Source organism: Phyllostomus discolor, chromosome 8 (assembly GCF_004126475.2).
Source record: "Phyllostomus discolor isolate MPI-MPIP mPhyDis1 chromosome 8, mPhyDis1.pri.v3, whole genome shotgun sequence".
Taxonomy (NCBI): Eukaryota; Metazoa; Chordata; class Mammalia; order Chiroptera; family Phyllostomidae; genus Phyllostomus; species Phyllostomus discolor.
The window spans coordinates 56,363,994-56,388,710 of NC_040910.2; the positions used below are offsets into that span (position 1 = coordinate 56,363,994).

General features: G+C 52.0%; 1 protein-coding gene across 3 annotated transcripts in view; it reads left to right on the forward strand.

Moving 5' to 3' along the window:
• Positions 1–24,717, forward strand: part of MYO1F (myosin IF) — a 36,121-nt gene that overhangs the window by 2,359 nt on the left and 9,045 nt on the right. For 2 of the 3 annotated variants that reach the window (XM_028520789.2, XM_036032711.1), the window contains exons 1-19: positions 617–761; positions 9,178–9,315; positions 9,791–9,880; positions 9,962–10,056; positions 10,452–10,539; positions 10,647–10,736; positions 14,531–14,662; positions 14,780–14,914; positions 15,152–15,284; positions 15,476–15,672; positions 16,291–16,371; positions 16,470–16,556; positions 17,809–17,895; positions 18,363–18,530; positions 19,753–19,838; positions 22,683–22,764; positions 23,502–23,608; positions 24,030–24,128; positions 24,209–24,353. In XM_028520789.2, the coding sequence (XP_028376590.1) occupies positions 759–761; positions 9,178–9,315; positions 9,791–9,880; positions 9,962–10,056; positions 10,452–10,539; positions 10,647–10,736; positions 14,531–14,662; positions 14,780–14,914; positions 15,152–15,284; positions 15,476–15,672; positions 16,291–16,371; positions 16,470–16,556; positions 17,809–17,895; positions 18,363–18,530; positions 19,753–19,838; positions 22,683–22,764; positions 23,502–23,608; positions 24,030–24,128; positions 24,209–24,353 (2,043 nt within the window). In that variant the 5' untranslated portion in view covers positions 617–758. Of the gene's footprint in view, positions 1–616; positions 762–9,177; positions 9,316–9,790; positions 9,881–9,961; positions 10,057–10,451; positions 10,540–10,646; positions 10,737–14,530; positions 14,663–14,779; positions 14,915–15,151; positions 15,285–15,475; positions 15,673–16,290; positions 16,372–16,469; positions 16,557–17,808; positions 17,896–18,362; positions 18,531–19,752; positions 19,839–22,682; positions 22,765–23,501; positions 23,609–24,029; positions 24,129–24,208; positions 24,354–24,717 lie in introns of those variants that run through there. The other variant, XM_036032710.1, reaches the window with a different exon arrangement.

Consider the following 24,717-nt stretch of genomic DNA (forward strand, 5'->3'; position numbering starts at 1 on the left):
ATGAGTCCACATTTGATCAATCCAGCGTGTATCAGATGCGATGGTGGGGCGGCTCGTGCCCCATTTTATGATGAGAAAACGGGGCAGCCCTGGAAGTAGCAGAGCTGGGGGTCATTAAATCCAGAGCTGACCTGCAAAGTGTGGGACCTGGCAGCAGCACCTGGCTCCTGGTCCCTCCACTCCTGTTGCCTTCCCCTGTTACACACACACACCCACTTGCAAAGGCTGTTCTGAAGGAAGGACCAACTGAGGCTGCTCTGGAAGTAGGTGCTTGTTCAGGGATGCCCAGAGAAGGCACATGTCTGAAGTGGTTTTGCAAAGACCTGGGCAGCCCAAATGCTTCCTGGGATCACCCTGAATGGAGCGGTCAGTCCTGCAGCCAACTGACTTGTGTGTTCCTTGCTTCAGTCCCTGTCCCCAGGGAGTTGGAGAAGGGGACTTCTGGGGTCTGGCAGCAGCTGTCATCAATCCTTGACTTCTCCCTTCAGGCTCAGAACCCCAAATAGCCAGCTCCCTCAGCTCTGCCAGCTGCAGGAGCTCTCTCCCCGCCCCCTGGGCCCAGCTTCCCTCCCCGGTAGCCGCGGGCCCCTCCCGCCAAAGGAAGTGAGAGGGGTCTGTTGTAAGAGGAACTAGGGCTGGGAGTCTGGTGAAGGAGAAGGAGCAGGGCCATGCCTGAACCACCCCCCGGAGCCCTCTGAGCCTGCACCCCTCCCACGACCCATTCAGGCACCCCCAGAAATCCAGATACCACCCCCACCATGGTAAGTCCTTCAAGGGCATGGGCCCTGAAGTGCAGGGGTAGCGGGTACCAGCCAAGTGGAGGTGTCCTGAAGGCCACCATCAGAAAGTAGAGACATGGGGAGGGGCACAACAGTTCCTTTCAGGGTGCCTCCATGCAGGTGCCCCTAGCATCACTCACCAGGACCAAACTCCCATCTAATGGTGGACAGGATGCCAGAATAATGATGGGGGCCAAGAATGGAGCATAGCCCTGGTTGGGTGGCTCAGTTGGTTGGAGCATTGCCCGTACACCAAAAGTTTGCGACTAGGATCCCTGGTTAGGGCACATGCATACCTGGGTTGCAGGTTCAATCTTTAGTCAGGTGTGTACGGGAGCTGATTGATGTTTCTCTCTCACATTGATGTTTATCTCTCTCCCTTCCTCTCTAAAATCAATGAACATATCCTCTAGTGAGGATTTTTTAAACATGGAACAGTCACTGAAGGACAGAAGGTGGCCCTGAGGGATCGCACAGTGTCTGCAAGGACAGGGACATACCCCTTCCTTAGGGTGTAGGAAACCTGGTTTCCAGCTCAGCCTGGTCCCTTATCTCCCCATGCAATCTTGGGCAGGTCACTTCCCCTCTCTGGACCTCAGTTCCCACTTATGTTATATTTGGAAATCAATCAAGATGTGGAAGGTGTTTTGGGGACCTCTCAGTTGGAACTTTAGAGGGTCTGTGGGTTCAGCCACTCTGAGTCCACACCCAGGAGAGGAAGCTGTGTCAAGTGGGGGGGGGGGGGGGTTAGTGACAGTGTGCCCATGCAGGTGATGGGAGGTCTTGCTGTGGCAATCACAGAAGAAGACGGCAAGTCACAGGGCTCATACCACCACAGGCACCCTTCCCTGCCAAGACAGCAGGGAGGCACTGTGGCCAAAGGCATCACTGCCTGGTCAGGCTGGGGTATAACAATGCCTGTGGTGACAGAGTGGGAGTCCGTCATGGCCATGGACTTAAACCCAACAGCATCATAACACACCAAGAGAATGCCTGGGCTGGTGACAAAAGTCACCCCCTCAGCTCCATGCATCTGCAACCACTTCGGCTTTCATTTTTTGTCATTCTGTCACTGAGAGCGTGTGGCCGGAACAGTCACAGAGTTCATGGTAACAACTGGGGGCTTCTTGCTGTTGCAGCAAACAGCTGCCCAAAGCGGAGACAGGAAGGCAGACCAAGAGGCAGGATAGCATTTGTTTTGCCTTAGGAAGCTAATGACAAATGGCATCATTAGCCAGGGATCATCTGCATAAATCGTAACTAAGCCATCAGGTAGAGCTCTGAGCTTGGGGAAGAAATGCTTCTGAGAAGAAGCCAAGCCAGGAAGACCCAGGAGCTTAAGTGGGCAGACTTTGATCAAAAGAACACAGGAAATGATTTTCTGCTTGAGAGAAAAGCAACCCCTCCCAAGGAAGCTGTGTGAAAAATGCTTAGTCAGCGTGTGCTTGGCTGCTGGGGTCTGGGAGGGAGAAACTCACCCCAGAGGACCATGGACAAAAAGAAGAGTGGAAGCCACCCATGAGGCCAATACCTCTGACATCTGTCTGGAGGGGTGATGGTGCCAGGGAGAGTGTTGAAAGTTTCAGGAACTTTAGGGACAATGTTCACAAAGCACTTCACAGAGATGGAACACGCACCATCACCACCACCGAGGGCGACGCTTACTCAGGGCTAGAGTCAGCAAGGGCCGTGAGCAGAGGCCACATTCTCCTTGTGGGAGAGGAGTTGCTGTTGAAAGACAGCCATTGGGTTCCTGGTGCCAGTGGTGGTGATGAGGCTGCTGCTGGTCGCTGCAGGCCAGTGGTCTTATGGTTCTGTGGGCATGCGGGCCATGCAGATGGCTATTTGGGGCCAAATAGTGGGGAACACTGGTGGACGCTGGTCAGTGCTTTTGGCTGGAGGCTGAATCCATGGAATGATGGCAGTTGGTGGTCACTGTTATTCAGAGTTGAGTGACCTTGGTAGTGTTTGTTTGCTGTTGAGCATTCATTTTTTTGTTGGTGGTGGCAATCCTGGGAGCCATGCTGAGGCACGGCTGGTTTTTGAATGGGTAGTGTTGATTGCTGCTTCTGTGGAAGCTGGCTGTGTGTGGTTGCTGAAGGCTAGTGTTGTGATCCTGACGGTGGCTGTTGACGGTAGTTAGTTATGGTGGGTTGCTGGTTCTGGTGAGGACGAGTGGTGTTAGTGGAGTGTGGCGCGGGGACACAGGTGGCAGAATCAGTCGCTGCTTCTGTCTGATGTTGGCTGATGGTGCTGTCATTGAGGTTATTAGCAGTGTGTTTGACTTTGGTAGTAGAGGACGGGAACAAAGGATGCATTTTGTTGTCCTTGTGTGGTGATGGTGATGACATGAGGGTGATGGTAGTGGTTTTTAAAGTACATATATGAAGCCAAGAGACCAGCGGTGTGGCTGCTAGGTCCAGGGGCAGTGGCCATAGGAAGGCTGGGGGCTGGGAGGGAATTAGGAGGAAGTACTCCAGAAGGACAAGGGTCTCCACAGGTTGGAGAATGGCCTCTGGCTAGGACAAAAGGAAGGGGGTACCCTGGGAGCCTTTGGAGATAAGAGTGTTGTCTGCACAGTGTACAAATGCAGGGTGTGGCCCCAGAACTCCACTGAGCTGGGGCAGGGCAGGACCAAGGCACAGGGCACACTTGGGGTCGTGGCAAGTCCAGAGGCTGGGGGCTGTCTTCAGCAGCCACAACAGCTTCACACCTCCTCCTTGGCTGGCAACCACAGCTTGCAGGACTCTAGCAAGGAAGGAAGTGGCTGTTTTGTTGCTCTCTCCAGTCTGGGGTTCTGCTCATCACCACCCAAGGGAGGCCAGAGCAGATGGGGCAAGTTGCAAAATCTCTCTCATCCAGCCCTTCCTCCTGGCTCCACGCCCTGCATCTGAGGACCAACCCAGCTGCCAATGTGGCTGACAGTGGTGGAGAAAGCTAACATTTCCTCTTCACACGCTTCACCTTGTTGAATCTGAGGCAGAGAGGTTAGGCCAGCTGTCGTATAACCCAAAAGTACATAGGATTTCAACTCAGTAACCCCCCAAGGTCACACCTTAACAGCCACCTTAACATACAACCTCCTCATATGAATGAGAGGCCATTCAGGAGGGTGTACAGACCCCCACAAGCCCTGGGCCACCCATCCTGGCCCCATTGGGACCTGGACTCTCTGTTCCACAGAAGCTAGGATCCTGATGTCCCACATACACCCAAGGCCTTCCTGGCCCGTGGCTCCTGCGGCCACCACCAACTCCACCTGGGAAGTTCATGTTGTAAGACCTGCCTTCCCCAGGAAGCCCTCACTGATCACCCCATCTCTCCTTACTACCAACTGATAGGGACCCACAGTCTCCCCTGGGCAACTCACTTTCCCTGCCTGGGACACTCTGAGTTCCCCTAGGCCTGGTCCCACCTACCTCCATGCACACACAGCAGGGGCTCAGGGACTGTATCCCCTGCAGGGCTCCCTTGCCCAGCCCTGCAGAAGCCCTGGTCACAAACAGCCCCACCCTCCTCTGGCACCAGGGAAGCCCCATCCCCACACGCCCCTCTTCAGTCAAGAGCTAAAATAAGAAGGTACCTTCCCCTTCCCACTCTGGCCACCCCCAGCCCTGACTGCCTTTCACAAGAGCCTCAGCAGGTTGAGTCATGCTTGGCTTATGGTCAACTGTGACCACAACCTCTTTGTTGCACCCCCACATCCCAAAGAAGGGACTTAGGAACAAACAGTTTCAACTTGACCCATGGAGACTTGAGGGCCTCAGAGAGAGGGACACCCATGAAACAGGGCAGGGGGCAGTCTCATCCCTATGGTACCTCATTCATTCAGTCAGTCATCCCATAAGTATCTGTTGCCAAAGACGGACATATCCACTCCGTGCTCAGGGGCCACCCGCTGCCCTTCCTGAGGTGCCCAGTGCCTCTGTTCTCTGCATTAGCCCATTGGCTCCTCTCAGTGAACCCATGCCGGAAGTTTATTATGAATTCATTTTACATATGGGGAAACTGAGGCTTGGAGAAGTCAGTGGCCTCCTGGAGCCAACTGTCAAGCCAGGCCTCACACCCAACTGGCCCTGTGCCAAAAAGTCTTGAGCGTCCTCCCATCCACTGTGCCCACTTAAGCAAAACTCTCTCTCCCTCTACCACTCACAGCCCATGTGTCTTGTGATTACATGGAGCCAGGAGTGGACCTGGGGGTCCAGGTGCCTGGGGCAGGACTCAGGGAGAGATGGCAGGGGCTGAAAGAGGCCAAGGGCCACTCAGCCAAGTCAGGGAAGTAGAGAGGGACAGGAAGAGGAACCAAGCCTTCAGAGCGGGGAGAGGCAGCCAGACACAGCCAGCCCTGCAAACTCTGACCTCTGAGAAAGGAAGTGGCCTTGAGGGTCAGCTCTGCCTAAGGGGCCCAAGAGCCTGGAAACCAGGCTGACTCAAAAGGGGAAGCCCTAAACAGGACCAATCTTGTCCCTGCCCCATCTTCATCTTGCCCAAAGGACCTGCTCCACTACCTCTGACCCGGACCAGGCTAAGGAACGAAAGGTTTTGCTCATACTCACCCAGGTCCTCTCTTCCTGCTGTATGACCTTGGAGGGTGTATGCCTGACCTCTTGGGGCCATGGTTTTCTCTTCCTCATAGTGGACCTAATCATATGATCTCTCAACCTCAGCATATGTTGAGAGAATTAAATGAGGTAATTCAGGGAAAAACCTTAACCAGAGTCTGACACAGAATAAGTGCCCCATGGGATGTTAACTTTCCTTGCTATCGTTGTTGTCCATTACCATAGTTACCACCCAAGGTCCCACCTCTTGAGGTCTTCAGAGAGAGAATCCACTTCCTGTCCCCCCAGCAGCTCCTACCAACCTGCATCCACACCGAATGCCACTCCTACCCCACCAGGACCACCAACACACTCTGGTTTCCCCATGTTACAAATAGGCAACATGTTCCCCTGACCCCATTTCTCCCCACAGCCCCTTTCCCTGGCCCCCTTCTCAGCCAGACTGTCCCAAAGCATCCTCCACTCCTCCCAGCTCCCCACCTGACTGATGATCCTGACGTCACTAATGCTGTCCGTGGGGTCCCTCTCAGTCTCCAGGGAGCAAGAATGCTCTTCAGTAGCTTGTGGTGCCCTCCACGGCTCCCTACTTCTCCCAACCAGCTCTTGTCACCTGCAGGCCACCCCATTCTGACAGGCTCCCCAAAGCCCTGAAATGAAATTCACAATAAGACACACTGCCTACCATTGTTTCAGAAATCACTGGTCCCCTGGAATACCCTGGAGAAAGTCACTTCCAGTGAACCATGTGCATAAAGACAAACTGCTCAGGCCAGTGGACCAACAAGGCCCACAGTAGCCACCAGGTGCTTGCACGCACCCACGGGCATTTCCACACACTGACAGCCCCACCACAAGCTTCCAAATGCTGAACAATTCTTAGTAAATGCTGAACAAATTCCAAAATAATATCATCAGAACAAAACAAAATCTGAGCAAAAGACTTTCTGTTTATAGGTAAAATCAAATTTGGTTCTAGGTTCCAAGGACTAATCATAAACAGATGTGTCACTTACATGGACACCTGCCAGGTGGGTGAAGAGCTATAGGCAGGGTGATAATCTGAATGTAAAGCTGGCTCCTGCAGCTCCCTTAAAACACCAGGCATGTCTCTATCCCCATGACAACCAAAAATGCTCCTGCCCTTCCTCATGTCCCCAGAAGCAATATGGCCCTGCTGAGAGGTCTCCAAGCCACAGACAATCAAGTCCCAGTTGCTTTGCTTGGCATGAAAGGCTCTTCAGGACCTTACTCTGGATGGCCCCCTCCATTCATTCATGCTCTCCCTCCCTCCATCACTCATTCATTCAAATGAGCCCTGATACGTTGTTGAGCTGGGCATGGCAGGAGCCCCTCATCTCGGGAGCTTGCAAACCAGAAGATGAGGCTAATATAGGGAGTGTCCAAAACATGGATGGATCAATGGTGAAGGAAGCCCAATGGGCTGTGGGAGTCCAGAGGGAGCACCTGACCGGCCTGGGTTCAGGAAGTTCTTCTTGGAGGAGTCATCCCCTGAACCAAGCCTCAAAGGACAAATGGCCATTCACCAGGCAGTAATAATGTGAGCAGAGGGCTCAGTATGTGCAAAGGCTTAGAGATAATTTAGTAAAGAACTGAAAGAGTTCTTCCCAAAGCCCTAGCTGGTGTGGCACAGTTGGTTGGAGTGTCTCCCATAACTGAGGTTATGGGTTCAATCCCTGGTCTGAGCATGTACAAGAGGCAACCAACCAATCGATGTTTTTCTCTCTGTAAAAGCAATCCTCAGGTGAAGATAAAAAAAATATTTTTTTAAAAAAAGAGTTCTCTCCAAAGACCTAAATTACTGGCACATAGAAGGTGCTCAAGAATGCTTTGCAGAGTGGGTGAACAGGACAGTGACGGAAGCCGCAGACAGAAGGAAAGCCCCGAGAGAGGAGATCAGACCTGCCGGATGAGAAACCCACACTGACTGCTCAGGCTAGGAGACGTTTGAGGAGTTTGAGCCCACACTCCCCGCCCCCATGGTCTGTTCCTGCCTCAAGTCACATTTCTGCAGCATCACTGGGTAGTTCACTCTATGGTGCACCCCTTCCTGCTCAGCATCAAAACCCTTCTCAACTTTCTATTCAAGCCCAGACATCCCGTGGTTTCCAGCCACTTGTGGGTATTGATGCAAGAGCCTGGGTTTTGCTGTCAGATGGACCCAGACTCGAACCCCACTCCCTTGGAAACAATTTAGCTATTTCCTGAGTCAAGTGTCAAGCCACTCACTTTGCAAGCCTCAGTTCCCTCCCTACCTACACCCCACTGCATTGCTATTAAAGATTGCTGCTAATATTGGTGACACCTCCTGACCAGCATCAGGCACATGGTAGGCACTTAGTGAATGTTTGTTCTGTCATGTGCCCTCTGCCCGGGTGCATCCTCACAATTACTTGGAAGAGCATCAGCTGCCTGTCCCACTTTGCTTCCCAGAGCAATTCATCCTCACATCAGCTCTGGGAAGTAAGTCGTTTCTTCCATTTTACAGATCAGGCCACGGAGGCTCACAGCACTGTTGGGCCACCTAGCTGGGATCGGAACCTAGACCTGGCCACACCAGAAGCTGGATATGTTTAACATCTGTGGGCATTTCTTGACAAACCCCCTCTGGCTGTCAGTGTGTCCACATGCTGACCATGCACCTCTCCTGCTCAGGAACTTTCTGTGGCTCCCCAGTACCCCCAGGGGAGGCTGGCTTCTCATTCACCTCTGCTGTACAGCTGCCCACACTGGCCCCCCTGCTGGATGCCTGCCAGAGTCCCCTCCACCCAGCATGCCTGTTTCTGTGCCCTGGAATCTGTCCGGCAAATGATAGTTACCTTTGAAGACTTGACTTTGTTTCTCTGCATCCCTTGCCCTTGGAGGCCTTCCTCTGAAGTTGGGTTTCTTTCTTCACCCTGTCCCCTTGTTCATTCAATATGTCCCCCTTACTGGGACCAAGAAAGGACTCCATCCCTCCAGGGGCTCCTGGTCTGGGAAAAGAGGCTCCCTGGCGGGGGGACATGTTAGCTGAGCATGAGCAGCCATCACCACTCTTCTGACTCTCAGACTTTCCCATGGCAGGGGTATTCTGACCAGAGGTAGAGTGGGCTGGGAGAGCCAATGTGTTTAAGTGTTTAAGGCATTGGATGAGTTCAGTGGGGCTAAAAGCAGAAAGTATTCCAGGAAGGCTTCCTGGAGGAGGAGTTTTGGGGAGGAACCTGTGTCTGAGTTTCCTCCTTGAGCCCTAAGGAGGGTGTCAACTATTGAACACCTGAGGAAGGAAGGAAGAAGGGAAAGTGGGAGCATGAGAGGGTGCTGGAGCCGGCGCAGGGCAGGATGAAGGTTCTCTGAGGATGGAGAAGATGGGGCAGGGGCAGCAGGAAGGCTGTGGTTGCTGAGAATAAGGGTCATGGCGTGGCATGGGGAATAGAGGTCATGGCTGAGTGTGTGGCTCTGAGAGGATCTCAGAGGACCAAGATAGCATGCATGACCATGAGAGGGGAGCAGGGGAGTGGGAGGAAGGAGGCCATCTCTAGGTGGAAGGGGTGGACAGCAGGTCACATGCCTTGGAGAAGTCAAGGACTAGACCTGGGCTTCAGCAGGAGAAGTGGGTAGGGGAGTGAAGAGCAGGGAGACAGGAAGGGAAGCAGGAAGGAGGTGTCCTCATGCTGTCTGGCCTCCTCCTGCGGGCAGTGAGCCCGAACTGGACCTTGCCCACCTCTGTCTCCTGCTATGGGGGTGGAGGTGAGCCAGGTCAGGGTGCTAAGGCTCCACCCACCTTCCCGGAGTGCTTGCTTCCCAGGGCCCATGCCTACCACCCTGCTCCCACCCCCCAGGGCAGCAAGGAGCGCTTCCACTGGCAGAGCCACAATGTGAAACAGAGCGGTGTGGACGACATGGTGCTGCTGCCTCAGATCACCGAGGACTCCATCGTGGGCAACCTCCGAAAGCGCTTCATGGATGACTACATCTTTGTACCCTGGGCCGTGGGCAGGGCAGGCCAATGAAGGGCCAAGGGACAGGAGAGCTGGCCAAGGGGTGGAGGGGTAGGGGTGGATGAATGCCAGGAAGGGTAGCAGAGGAACTTCACGACAGAAGGGACACCCAGATGCCTGAGCAAAGGAATGGAGGGGGCTAGGGCAGCGAAAGCATTGGGTGATAGCACAGGGGACAAATGGAGTGACAGTAGGGCTCTGCTGGAGGGTGGTTGTGCCCCCCACTTCTTCCTCTGACCTGGGATGGCTCAGCCTCAGCATATCATTTCCCCCATTTGGGACCTAGCCCTGGTTTTTCCTAAGAGACCCAGGGCACATCTGAGTATCTCCATCTCTTCCTCTTAGCAATGGGGTTCCAGGAGGCCCCAGGGCAGGGGACATCAGGCTGAGGGGACAGGGCACATGAGGGACAAAGCATGCCAGGACAATTCATGGCCCTTAACCACCCCCCCAGACCTACATTGGCTCCGTGCTCATCTCTGTAAATCCCTTCAAGCAGATGCCCTACTTCACGGACCGTGAGATCGAGCTCTACCAGGGAGCGGTGAGCACGAGGCTGGGCGGGAGGCATGGTCCCCAGGACCCTGGCCCCTAGCCCTGAGCTGAGACCTGCCCTCCCCGGCAGGCCCAGTACGAGAATCCCCCGCACATCTATGCCCTCACCGACAACATGTACCGGAATATGCTCATCGACTGTGAGAACCAGTGTGTCATCATCAGGTAGGACAGGGGCCTCAGACCCTCCCACCCAGGCCCCACCCAAACAGCATCACTGCCCCAGGGAAATTGACTTGGAACCCTGATCCAGACAGAGGCTTGCCATCCCTCTCTGTCCCCAGCCTGGCTTTCCTTTCCTGGTCACCCTCTGACCACCAATATATTTTATTTATTCATTCTGTTATTGTCCATCTGTCCTCTCTACACGTCAGCTCCAGCAGGGCAGGGACTTGTATCGGTCTTGTTCACTACTCTGTTCCCAGTGCCTGGACTAGCCCTTCACACGCAGTAGGAACTGAATGAAGGAAGGAACAAACGAATGATCAGGGACTAAAAAGGGCACTTCCCCCTTCCTCTGCCCCTGGCCACTGATCCTTCCTTGCCTCCTCCATCCCCAGTGGAGAAAGTGGAGCCGGGAAGACGGTCGCCGCCAAATACATCATGGGCTACATCTCCAAGGTGTCTGGTGGGGGCGAGAAGGTCCAGGTGAGGCAGACAGAAAGAAGGCCGCGTTTCCCCCCACTCCGCAGTGTTTTATCCCTCCGCACCTGCCTCAGCCTGACCTCTCCCCTGGACCCCCCTGCCGCCTGCAGCACGTGAAGGACATCATCCTGCAATCAAACCCGCTGCTCGAGGCCTTCGGCAACGCCAAGACCGTGCGCAACAACAATTCCAGTCGTTTCGTGAGTCCGTAGCCCTGCTTTAGGCGCAACCATGCCACACACACACACACACACACACACACACACACACACACGTCCTCTACCTGCATGCCCAACATTACAGGAAATACCTGCTCCTGGACGAGACTCTCACTGCCTGCTCACTGTGCATTAAAACAGAGTCGCTATCGCAGACCGGAACAGGTTTGTGTCACCTTCTGAAATACTCCCCTGGCTGCAACTATGCCGCGTGTGCCCCCAGTCACGTTTCGGTCCTATTTAGTCCTCCTTTCCTCCCTTCCCTCAGGAAATGGTTCTTAGGCTCCTTCATTATGTACGGTGCTATACTGAGTCTAATGGATACAGACTAGGTAACCAGATCCAGGTTTAGGGTCTGGTTCCGTCACTATTTAGACATGTGGCTTGGACGAAGAAATAGTATAGCCTCCTGAGTCTCCTCTGTTTTCTCCTCCTTAATGTGGAATGATATTAAAATATGCCTCACAGACCTCAACATTCAGCACAATGCCTGCACGTAGAAATGACTTAGTAAATTCCATATGCTAATAAGAATTTTATTTCCCAAAACATTATTAGCTATATTTTATTTTCTAATATATATTTATAATACAATTATATTGAAGTATATTCCCCAATATTTTATTATTAAAATTTCAAATACACAGAGAGATGGAAGAATAAAGCGAACATCTGTATGCTCCTCTCCCAGATTCTTTTTTTAATTTTTTATTGATTATGCTATTAATTCTCCCAATTTCTCCCCTTCTGCCCTGCCCCCCCACCCTCCAGCATTCCCCCCCTCGTTTGCATCCATGGGTTGTACATATAAGTTCTTTGAGTCCTGTTTCCCATACCATTTCTTATCTCTCCCCATCTACCGTATGCCTACTAACCATGCTCCTTCTTCCCTGTAACTTTTCCCCCGACTCCTCCCTTCCCCCTCCCCACTGAACTCCTTCTGTGTGATGTCCATTTCTCTGATTCAGTTCCTGTTCTGGTTGTTTGCTTAGTTGTTTTGTTTTGGTTTTTTTCATTGTTTTTCTTTTCTTTTAGGTTCATTTGTTGATCGTTGTGAGTTTACTGTCATTCTACTGTTCATATTTTTTATCTTCTTTTTCTTAGATAAGTCCCTTTAACATTTCATATAATAAGGGCTTAGTGATGATGAACTCCTTTAACTTTACCTTATCTGGGAAGCACTTTATCTGCCCTTCATTCTAAATGAAAGTTTTGCAGGATAGAGCAATCTTGGATGTAGGTCCTTGCCTTTCATAACTTCAAATACTTCTTTCCAATCAGCTGATAGCTTTATGGTAACTCATTTATAGATAACTGTCTCCCTTTCTCTTGCTTCTTTTAGGATTCTCTCTTTGTGTTTAATCTTGGGTAACTTAATGATGATGTGCCTTGGTGTGTTCCTCCTTGGGTCCAACTTCTTTGGGACTCTCTGAGTTTCCTGGACTTCCTGGAAGTCTATTTCCTCTGCCAGATTGGGGAAAGGAAATTTTTCATTATTTGTTCAAATAAATTTTCAATTTCTCACTGCTGTTCTTCTCCTTCTGGCACCACTATAATTCAGATATTGGAACATTTCAGGTTGTCCCAGAGGTTTGTAATAGTCTCTTCACTTTTTCAAATCCTTGTTTCTTCATTTTGTTTTGGATGGATGTTTATTTTTTACCTTTTGTGCCAAATCGTTGCTTTGAGTCCTAGTTTCCTTCCTGTCGCTGTTGGTTCCCTAACATTCTGCTTTATTTCACTTTGGGTATCCTTTTCATATTTCTTTGTTTTTTCATGTTTTCATTTTATTTTTTGACCAAGTTCAATCGGATCTGTGAGCATTTTGATTGCCAGGGCTTTAAATTCTCCATCAGATAGGTTAGCAATCTCCTCACTTAGCTCTCTTTCTGAGGCTTCACTCTGTTCTTTCATTTCGGCCATATTTCTTTGTCTTGGCCCAGCTGATAGGTTGTAAGGAGGCGGGGCCTTAGGTATTCACCGACAAGGCGACCCTCTTTGCTGGGGAGGGGCCAGAGAGGGAACAGTGTTGCTACCTGCTCATCTCTATGGCCCTTTTCAATGGACTCTCCTGTGAGACTAGGAGCTTCTCCTACCACCACAACCACCGCAGCCCACAGCCACCTCTGAGTCCCCACAAGCCCGCCCCTCCCACGCAGCCCACCAGCTCAGCAACCAGCCCCGCCCCCAAGGTCAGCTGGGTCCTGGCAGTTTTTCTGAGTCGGAGAGCACTGTCCACCACCTCACCAGTCTGGTTGTACTGGTTGACTTTTTCTTTAATTCCTTTGTTGTTGGAGTTCCATGCAGTTTGATTTTCTGGCACTTTGGGTTGTTTATTGATTTTAGATTGGTTGTTATCCTCCTTTTGGTTGTTCGAGGAAGTGAAGGATTTCTACCTATGCCTTCATCTTGACCAGAAGTCTCCTCTCCCAGATTCTATCATTAGCATTTTACTATACTTGTTTCAGGGTATCTCCATCCATCTTGCTGTCTTTTTATGTGATGCAGTGCAAAGCAAGCAGCCAACACCATGCCTTTCCCCACAACACTCCAGCATGCAGATCATTAATAACAGTCCATTGTAAATGTGCAGCTCTTTCATTTCTTTTAAAATAAAATTTGCACGCCACAAAATACATATCTCTAAAGTGCACCATTCAGTGAAAAATGCATACACTGTGCAACCCAAACCCCTGTCAATATACAGAACGTCACCTTGGCTGCAGGAGGTCCCCCGTCCCTTTCGAGTCCATTCTACTCCCACCCTACTCCAGAAGTGACTGATCTTCTGAGTTTCTTCACCATAGATTAGTTTCAGCTATCCTAGAACTTCATATAAATGGAATCACACAGTATGTGTTTTCAAATTACTGATACGCCCAAAAACATGGATAAATCTCAAAATGTATAATTACATTTTATTTTATGTAGTCTTATTGTACAATAGAGTATGTCATATACTACAGGTGTTTATGTAGTACAGTGTCTTAGTTTGTATTGCTCTCAGATGGAAGTGCAGAAAGGAGACATAATGTGACTTGTCTGTCCTCCAACCTCTGGCCAGAGAAGAACCCAGATGGTGTCAGAGGCCAAAGAAAGGGCTTGTCGGGCCCTTGCTCTGGGCTGACAGACAACATGTGGGAGACACTCAGCATGAGTGAAACCAGTAGTATCCCATAGAAACATGGAGGCCTCTGTGTTGTAGTAGAGGGACTGAGGACCTACCTGGTCAGTAAAATGGGATACTGCCCTGACTGGTGTGGCTCAGTGGTTTGGGTGTTGTTCCATAAAGCGAAAGTTCGTAGGTTCAATCCCCAGTCAGGGCACACACCCAGGTTGGGGGTTCAGTCCCCAGTTGGGGCATGTGTGAGAGGCAACCAATCGATGTTTCTTTCTGATATTGATATTTCTCTCTCCCTCTTTCTTTCTCCTTTTTTCTCTCTCTAAAAATAAATAAATAAAAAATCTTTAAAAAAATAAAACAGGATACAGGCACAGGGCCAATGCCCTGAATGAGGGCTTGAATCCTCAGAGAGGGAGATAAGGGCATTCCTGGCCCAGGAAATAACTTAAGCAAAGGCTAGAAAGGAGGAACTGGTGGAAAAGACAATCAGGGCATAAGTGGGGATGGGGAGAGGAAAGCAAGTTGAAGTCACATGGGGTCACATGGGTAAGAGGAGGAAGAGGCCAGGCTCGTAAGGCCCATCCCCAGTCCTTCCCCTACCCCTGAATCCCAAGGCCCCACTGGGGGGCTTACATGGTTCTCTCACATTCAGGGCAAGTATTTTGAGATCCAGTTCAGCCGTGGTGGAGAGCCTGATGGGGGCAAGATCTCCAACTTCCTGCTGGAGAAATCCCGCGTGGTCATGCAGAATGAAAATGAGAGGAACTTCCACATCTACTATCAGGTGCAAGGAACAGGGAGCCCCACCTGGAGTCTGAGGGTGGCAGGGGGAGGGTCTGTGAGGACTGGGGTACCCCAAGGCCTGAGCCAGTTCAGTGCACAAGCATTGATACCCCTCCAGCTGCTGGAAGGGGCCTCCCAGGAGCAGCGGCAGAACCTGGGCCTCATGACGCCCGACTATTATTACTACCTCAACCAATCAGACACCTACAAGGTGGATGGCACTGATGACAGAAGTGACTTCAGTGAGACTCTGGTGAGCACCAACTACCCCTCTAGCCCTGGTATCCTCTTGTGTTGCAAATCAGGAAACTGAGTCCCAGAGGCAAGCAGGGACTTGCATTAGGTCACACAGTGAGGTCATGAAAGAGGTGAAATGGGGACCAGATGCCTGATTCTGAGTCTGTGCTGTGACCCCAGAAGCCCAACCTCAGGAGACGGGGGTGGGGGGCGGTCGGAATGGTGGCACAGGCCCTGTCCTCGGTGCCCGCAGAGTGCCATGCAGGTCATCGGGATTCCACCCAGTGCCCAGCAGCTGGTCCTGCAGCTCGTAGCCGGTATCCTGCACTTGGGGAACATCAGCTTTCGTGAAGATGGGAACTATGCCCGGGTAGAGAGTGTGGACCGTGAGTGTGGGTACTGAGGAAGGTGGGGAGCAGGTGGTGTGTGTGGGCGCTTCCTCCTAATTCAGCCCCCAGAGGGTGAGAACCCACGAGGACAATTTCAGTGTCACTGGGCAAAATAGGGAGAGACCGGGCACTGGAAGAGACAAGAGCCTGATGGCTGCCCCCTCCCTCCCCCCACCCCCACCCTGCAGTCCTGGCCTTTCCTGCCTACCTGCTGGGCATTGACAGTGGGAGGCTACAGGAGAAGCTGACCAGCCGCAAGATGGACAGCCGCTGGGGCGGGCGCAGCGAGTCCATCAACGTGACCCTGAACGTGGAGCAGGCAACTTACACTCGAGACGCCCTGGCCAAGGGGCTCTACGCCCGCCTCTTTGACTTCCTCGTGGAGGCCAGTGTGGCAGGGGTGGAATTGGCAAGGGAGAGGTGCTCTGGGACCAGCAGAGGTTGGGGGGGCAGGGCTGGGGGCAGGCGTAACTATCACAACCTCTCTGGTTCCCTGCCATGGGCCACACCAAGCAGGGGCAGGGTGATCATGTGGCAAACAGAAGGGCTTCCTCTGCCTGGGGCATGGAGCCCAGGCTTGGACTCCATGGGATAGGGGCTATGGTGATGGAGAGGGTGGGTGTGCGTGGGAGCAGAGAGGAGGTCTGTCTAGAGGGCAAGGTGGTGGACAGGATGAGTCAGGGTAGAAAATGAGGACAGAGCAGTAGCGAACGTCACCTAACACCCAGTGTGCACCCTTTACTGGGGTGACTGTTTTACATGCATCAGCTTATTTAATTCTTAACAAGAGACCTACAAAATCCTTGCTGTTATTCACTCATTGTAAAAGATAACCAATGGGGCAGTGTCAGTAAGGGGCAGAGCCAGCTCCCAAAGCAGGAACCTGGTGCTCTAATGCCTGGATTCCTCATATGAGTGCCTGATAGGGGTGCACGTAGAGCCTGCAGTGCGCCCAGGAACCCAGTTGGCTGGCACTGACCTCCGGTCCCTATCCACATCACAGGCCATAAACCGCGCTATGCAGAAGCCCCAGGAAGAGTACAGCATTGGCGTGCTTGACATCTACGGCTTCGAGATCTTCCAGGTGTGGGCTCTGCTCCCAGGTGCACTCCTTGTTGCCATGGCCCCAGGAGCCTCCAGCATCAGCCCACTGAAGGCAGCACTCCTTTCTTCTCTCCACAGAAAAACGGCTTTGAGCAATTTTGCATCAACTTTGTCAATGAGAAGCTCCAGCAGATCTTTATTGAACTCACCCTGAAGGCGGAGCAGGTGGGCAGGGGCAGCCAAGTGGCCAGGGACACAGGACACTGGGTTGGAAGCAGGCCATCCAGGCTCCTCTGTGAAATTTCCGTTGAAAGATGCTTTCTACCTTTCAAGCTTTGACAAGGGCTGGGGAATAATGTCTTTATCCATTCCTTCAACAATTACTTATTGAGCACCTACTGTGTGCCAGGCACTGTCTGCAGTGCTAGGGAGGCTACCACAAACAGGAAGGACAAAACTCCCTGATGTTTTTGTACTCCTGATCCCATAGAAGCACAGCCTCAGACAAGGATTCAGGGCAAAGACCAAGAAGGGAGTGAGGTAGTGAGAGAGGGATTTTTTTAAAAATTCCCAGTGGGGTATAGTAATGAGTAGGTTACCCCACAGGCCACTGGAGTTCAGCTCTGCTGGGCCCCAGGCGACTTTGCAGAGCAGACCTCAGGGTGGGCCTATTGAGGAATGAGGGAGCCGTAGCACGTCGCCAGCATGTCTATTGGTGGCTGAGGGCTGCCAGGTTGTGGGGGGGCATACTTTCAGCCTCCCCCACGCAGGGTAAAGGCTTTGTTACAGTTGACAGTCCTAACTGATGAGATTGTGGAGGAAATTTGGAGGAAGCATGGACCCATTTTCTTTTTTTCAATAAAAGAGACACTTACTGAGGCCCAGGGCCAGGGTTCAGGCAGAAGGCACCTTGTGAGTAGAGGAGGTGATGGAAGGGCCTTATTGGACCCTCTTCTTGGGGCACAGGCTATAGGTGTGGTCACACTTCTTCTTGCAGGCAGTTGACAGTGCAGGGTGCAGGCAGGGTAGTACTTGCAGATCATCGTGTCGTGGTTGTGCTTCTGGGCAGGCAGGCGGAGGGAGGGCTCAATGGTGCCACCCCGCAGATGAGACACCAAGTGCAGGGTGGACCCTGTCTGGGTGTTGTCACCTGACAGAGTATGGCCATCCTCCAGCTGTTTGTCCACAAAATTCAGATGCTGCTGGGCAGGTGGGATGCCTTCCTTGCCTTGGACTGTAGCTCTGACATTCTCAGTTATGTCACTGGGCTCAGCCTCGCGGGTGCCAGCCCTGCCAGTCGGGCCTCACAGAGATCTGAGGCTCTGCATCTGCAGGGCAGGCTGGGCGCCGCCTGATTGAAGAGAAAGAGAGTGACAGACAGCCTCGCTTTCTTTGCCCGTCCTCAAGCATGCATTCTAGGAATACACACACCTCTGCCCAGACGCCCACCTCAGCCTTGCTCTTTTGCCACCCCCAGGAGGAGTATGTCCAGGAGGGCATCCACTGGACCCCCATCCAGTATTTCAACAACAAAATCGTCTGCGACCTCATTGAAAACAAGCTGGTGAGGGCCAGGCCAGCGTTGTGGGGGCTCAGGAGGCCCCAGAGCTGAGTCCAGGAGTCTTGGGAGAGCCAGGAGGGAGTGATGGTCCCCATAGGCCCCTCTCTGTCCAGGAGGGCAACTGACACATCCCATCACCCATCTCCCCCATTCACTCTGCCTACCTGCTCACCCTTCATTTAATCACTCAACAAACACCCCCACCCCCAGCAGCCTGCTCAGGGACAGGCCCCCCACTAGACAGCCCAGTCTGAGATAGGGGAATAGGCAAGGATCCCTTATGGGGTCCCTCACCCCACTCTGTGCCCTAGGGAGCTTCCACAGCAGCATCCCCACATACATTCAGCCCTACTACCACATTTTGCTCTTATGTTTGGAAGCCCCCTCTCCTATGCTAGTGAAGGTCCCTGTGATGGGATTGGGGCGGGCGAGGGCCAGGCTGAGTGACTGCTGCCTCCCCATGACCGCAGAGCCCCCCAGGCATCATGAGTGTCCTGGATGATGTGTGTGCCACCATGCACGCCACAGGCGATGGCGCCGACCAGACGCTGCTGCAGAAGCTACAGGCGGCCGTGGGCACCCACGAGCACTTCAACAGCTGGAGCGCTGGCTTCGTCATCCACCACTATGCTGGCAAGGTGTGATGCACCCGCCTCCCCCACTTCCTCTGGCTCCCCAGCCCCCATGCCCCACCACCTGAGTGGTCCCCAGCAGCACCTCCTTACAGACCCCAGGGGTCTCCAGGCCGCAGCCTCCAACCTCTCAATGGACAAAGTCCCTAGGGGTCCCCAGCCAGGACTGCAGAACTCTACTCACCCCATTCTCCAGTCTTACTCTAACTGACCAGGAACACAGACCCCCACTCACTGACCCCCAGAAACTGGCCTGGCCCTCCACAGCGCCTTCAGCCAGAGCTGCAGAAACCCATTGGCTCCTGATCAAGGCCACAGCACCCCCTCCCCTTTGCAGGGTAGAAACTCCCTCCAAATGACCCCAAATTGGGCAGCAGACCCCCAAACCCCAATGTGAGTGGTAAGCCCCACTAACCCTGTGTTCCAGGACATAGCCCACACCCTTCTGACCCCAACTGGAGACCCCCAGGCCCATGCTGCAAGCCACCACCCTCCAAAATGGGCTGGAGTCCCCTGCAGACCCCTCCCTGAGACTTAAGAAATCCACTGACCCCCCGACCCTCACCCTGGTCCCCATCCCCAGCTGACTGGACTGCAGACTCTCCCATTGACTTTAACATGGGCAGTAGACAGCCCCAGGGGTCCTCAGGCTTGCTACAACCCACCAGTCCCTAAAGTGGCCTGGGGCTCCTATGTGCCCTGAGCCAGGGAATGCCCACAGCTAGCACTGCAGGGAGCCCCCACCTTGGATGGCAGACTCAGCCCACAAGCCTGGCTGAAGTCCCCTGGGGATCTTCAGCCACTGCCATAACTTTCCCTCAACACAGCCTCCCATTCCCTCAACTGGCCACAACACAGAGGCTCTAACCTGTGAACTCCAACTTAAGTAGCAGAACCCCCACCCTAAGGACCTCCTGCCCAGGCTGCAGCCCACACCCAAAATCTGGGCTATAACCATCCCCTCCCCCTGCCTCTGATCCAGACTGCCTGAACCTAACACCAGCTCCCCTCACCTCTGACCCAGACTAGTTCCCACTCTCTGATTTCACCTTCAACATCAGACCCGTGGGGACCCCAGGCCCTGGCTGCTGCCCTTGCCCCTTCTTCTGAACCATATATATTGCCTCCCTTTTCTTACCCCAAAGCAGGACCCTCACCCACCTGGGCTATAAGCCCTCTACCCACCCTGACCTCAACCCCTCACTCCCCCTCTGCCACCACCTTCCAGGTCTCCTATGACGTCCATGGCTTTTGTGAGAGGAACCGAGACGTTCTCTTCACCGACCTCATAGAGCTGATGCAGACCAGTGAGCAGTGAGTGGCCCTGGGCGTGGGGACGTCTAGGCAGAACCCACCCCTGGGGATGGGGATGGCCCAGGGACCACCCCATCTTCCCCAGAGCTCCCAGCACAGACTTTGTTGGGGTAGTTGTGTTCTAGTGATCAGTTCTGGTCAACAGTAACATGTCCAGCAGTCCACCTACAAACCCAAGCATTTAGCACAGACAGCATCCCTTGCCACACAGGGAGAACACGTCATGCCCTGCACTTTTCTGTACTAACACACATGGCTCTATCTCCCTGCCCAGCTGCATGCCAGGTGCCATATTTTGGCTTTTTATACCTCAAAATTTTATTCAAGCTGTGCTCTGGACCAGGCACCATTTGAATTTGCAGAGCTGGATGACACAACAAATCAGAGAACCCAGCTGCTCGGGGAGACAGACACTGAACTAGGAGACAAGGCAGACAGAATCTAGCACAGACGGCCCTGAAGAGGTGACAGTGGTTCCTGGACCAGCCACATGGGTGCCATCTGATGGTTCCAGGGGCAGATTCCCAGGCCCCAGCCCAGGCAGATGGGACCCAAATCTGGATTTTAACAAGATCCTCACCCCACCCCACCCCTGGGACCCATGTGCAAGTCAGAGTTTGAGGTTCACTGGTCTATAGAGTAGCAATTTTCAACCTTTTTTATCTCATAGCACACATACACTAATTACTAATATTCTGCAACACAGAAATTTGTATTGATCTGACAAAAAAAATAGGTATAATTTTGATTCATTCACACCAGATAGCTATTGTTCTGTTGGCTGTTGTCATTTTCTTATTTGACAGTCTAAGGGAAAAGAGGTCAATGCCCATGATGAAATAGTCATGTACTGCATGTGTTAAAAGTTCTTGCAGCACACCTGTTAAAAATCGCTGCCTTAGACAGTGCTGCTCAATACATTCCACATCCAACAGAATTCAAGCTACACACATAGTATTTATTAATCCTCACCAAAGATATATATAATGATTTTTAGAGAGAGGGAAAGGGACAGGGGAGAGAGAGAGAGAAACATTGATCAGTTGCCTCTTGTATACACATGACCGGGGATCAAACCTGCAACCTTGGTTTGTGCCCTGACCAGGAATCTAACCCGCAACCCTTTGGTGTATGAGACAACACTCCAATCAACTGAGCCACCTGGCCAGGGCCATGTAATTTTTTTTAAGCCTTACTTAGTTATAATTGACATACCATGAAATGCACCCAACTTAAGAAGTGATTTTTACTACAGGCTTGGACAGCCATTGTTTGCATCACCCACAAAAAGATGTCTTGTGACAAACTGCAATCAATCCCCATCCCTACCACCTGTACCATTCTATATTTTCTAGTAAGCACATTTAAGAAGTAAAAAGGCAAACAGGTAAATTTTTTAATGTTTTCCTTAACTCACTACACAGAAAATATAATCATCACAATATGCAATCAATATTTTTAAATTATTCATGAATTATCTTTTATTTGCTTTTTCCTCACTGCACCTTCTTTGAAATCCAGTGTGTATTTTAACAGAATAGTACATCTCTAGCCCTGGCTGGCGTAGCTCAGTGGATTGAGTGCGGGCTGGGAACCAAAGTGTCCCAGGTTCGATTCCCAGTCAGGGTACATGCCTGGGTTGCAGGCCATAACCCCCAGCAACCACACATTGATGTTTCTCTCTCTCTCTATCTCCCTCTCTTCCCTCTCTAAAAAATAAATAAATAAAATCTTAAAAAAAAAGACAAAAAAAAATAATAGTACATCTCAATTCAGACAGGTTCTCAATAATTCCCTGACTAGTGTGGCTCAGTTGCTTGGGTGTCATCCTGCAAAACAAAAGGTTGCCGGTTTGATTCCTGGTCAGGGCACATGCCCAGGATGTGGGTTTGGTCCTAGGTCAGGGCAGAAGCAACAGGCAACCAGTCGATATTTCTCTCTCACATCAATGTCTCTCTTGCTCTTTCTCCTGCCCCCGACCCATGCCCCTCTCTCTAAAAAATAAATAAATAATATCTCTTTTAAAAATCAGGGTTCTTGATGACCACGTGTAACCAGTGGCCACCATGTTGGAAGGCACACAGTTGTGGTTGTTAAAGTGAGGCTCCCAGGCCAGCAGCATCCGAGAAGAAAAACTGCTCGAGGGAGAGGGAGTAGAGAGGGCAATATTCTTTCTTTTTACTTTACTCTTTTAATTGTGATTGAATACATACAAAATTTCCTACTTCACCATTTTTAAGTGTACAATTCAGTAGCATTAAGCATTAGACAACCATCAGCATTATCTAGTTCCGTAACTTCTTCATCCCCCGCAATGGACACTCCATGCCTATGGAGCAGTCCACTCACTCTGTAGTCAGAGAAGGTCTCTCTGAGGAGACGGGAGAGGGAGCCACAATGAATGAAAGTGTATTTAACTGATGCCCTGTTGACAGACACAGGTCACGTCCATCTGTGGCCAAGAAAAACAGGGCTACAGAATCTAGCATCTGTGTCCTGCACGCAAACCTGTGCATGCAAGATGGTCCCTACATGGGGACCTGTCCCTGCTGCTGAAGATGCTGCTTCGTGGGAAATATTTTCCTACTTCACTTACCTTTTTTCTACTTTACTTGCTACCCAAGTCATGGGTGGTCATTGGAAGAAGTAACAGAGCAAATAACCAAAGACCCAAAAGGATGAAACCAACCCACCAAATTCTCAACATCTCATCCTCCACATTCAGAAAAAAACAATACTTTCCAGTATGCCCCCTGGGTCTCAGGCACCTAGACAGCTCCCCTTCTAGGAAAGGGCACTCCAAGGTCCAGCTGCACCTCTAGCCCCTTCTCTCCCATTGCCCAGAGCCTTCCTCCGGATGCTCTTCCCTGAAAAGCTGGATGTGGACAAGAAGGGCCGCCCCAGCACTGCTGGCTCCAAGATCAAGGTGAGCTTTAGGGCGGGCAAGGAGGAGCTGGGCCAGGCGAGGCCTGCATCAGTCCCTCCCCCTTTCCAGGCCCTCTGCCCTGTTTGGCACCTTCTGTCAGCAGGGCCTTCTTCCAGCTCTGGGGTTAGGAGGCTGCAGCCAACTTCCTCAATGACCCCTAACTCCCTAAATCCATAAGTAAACTATTATCTTAATAATTTTTTTATCTTTTGGTCATTTACCACTTTTTAAAAATTGTGGTAAAATATACATAAAATTTACCATCTTAACCATTAAGTATACAGTTCAGTGGCATTAAGTACATTCACACTGCTGTGCAACCATCCCCAGTATCCATACCCCAAATTCTTTTTACCTTGTTAAGCTGAATCTCTGTCCCCACTAAACACTAACTCCCTGTCCCCCTCCCCCAGCTCCTGCCACCCACCATCTACTTTCTGCCTCTATGAATCTGACTAGGGACTGAAATGCACAACCCAAAGCTGGCCTCACAGGCACACACATGAGATTCCCTACTTCCAAAATACTGATTCCCAAAGGAAAGGCAGGAATGTTCTAGGGGATGTGTTTTCCCGAGGGCTCAGCTACTCTATCAACAAACATTTGTCTGCTGCCCACTCCCCACCCCACCGCCCACAGTGTGTCTCCATCTCTTAGGTCTGTATCCAGGGTGGGAGGAGAAAGGGGCCAGAGGGTCCCATCTGTTCACCAACCCCCCGCCTTCTCCCCCTTCTCAGAAACAAGCCAATGACCTGGTGGCCACGCTGAAGAAGTGTACACCCCACTATATCCGCTGCATCAAACCCAATGAGACCAAGAGGCCCCGTGACTGGGAAGAGAGCAGGTGACCCCCAGCCTGGTCTGGCTCTCAGCCTGACCAGTCCACAGTGCCTATCCCCCAGACTCACCCTCCTCCAGAACCCTCCTGGGGTTGAAGGACATCACAGGACTACCCCAGGCTGACCCCTAGGACCAATGCAAAGCTCCTCAGGGCCTCAGAGTTACACTTAGAACAGACCAATACCCCAACCCTGTGGCCCCCAGACTCACTGGAGGATGACCAAGGCACTAGCACAGTCCCCAGTCCTGGGGTCTGTGACTGGCCCCAGAACCAACACAGATGCTTTCCAAACCCCACCCCACAGAACTGATTTACTGAACCCCCCACCCCAGACCTCATCACCCAGACTGCCTCCAGCAGAACCCCTCCCACTCCTAGGACTGATGAGGCCCCCACCATGGGACTCAGGCTGCCTTCCCTCCAGGGTCAAGCACCAGGTGGAGTACCTGGGCCTGAAGGAGAACATCAGGGTACGCCGGGCAGGCTTCGCCTACCGCCGCCAGTTCGCCAAGTTCCTGCAAAGGTGAGGCTCCCAACCACTGCCTGCAGATTAATGACCAGCTGAGCCATCTTCTCAAACCCTCCTAAACCTCCTGCCACCAGGTACGCCATTCTGACCCCCCAGACATGGCCACAGTGGCGTGGGGACGAGCGTCAGGGGGTCCAGCACCTGCTGCGGGCTGTCAACATGGATCAGGACCAGTACCAGATGGGCAGCACCAAGGTCTTCATCAAGAACCCTGAGTCAGTAAGTGTGTGTGTCAGAGAGACAGACGGACAAGACACTTGGGTCACTTGCATAGGCTCAGATCCTGCTCTTCAGGCCACTGTGTGACCTCGGACATATTTCCTCATCCCTCCAAATCTGCTTCTCCATTTGGGAAGCAGAGAGAGTAACAGCCACCCTGCAGGCCTGGGGTGAGGATGAGACAGAGGAGGAGGTCCACTGCACGATGCCTGGCACATAGTAGGTGACCAGAAAAACCTAAATCAGCTGGACAGTCCTTGGTGGCCAGGAAGCAGGTGGAGAAAGATGTAGCCACCTGTAGTGACAAGACCCTTGAAAAGAATAAGGACCCACAGTTCACCTAAAGTGTCTTCTTGTTTCTTCC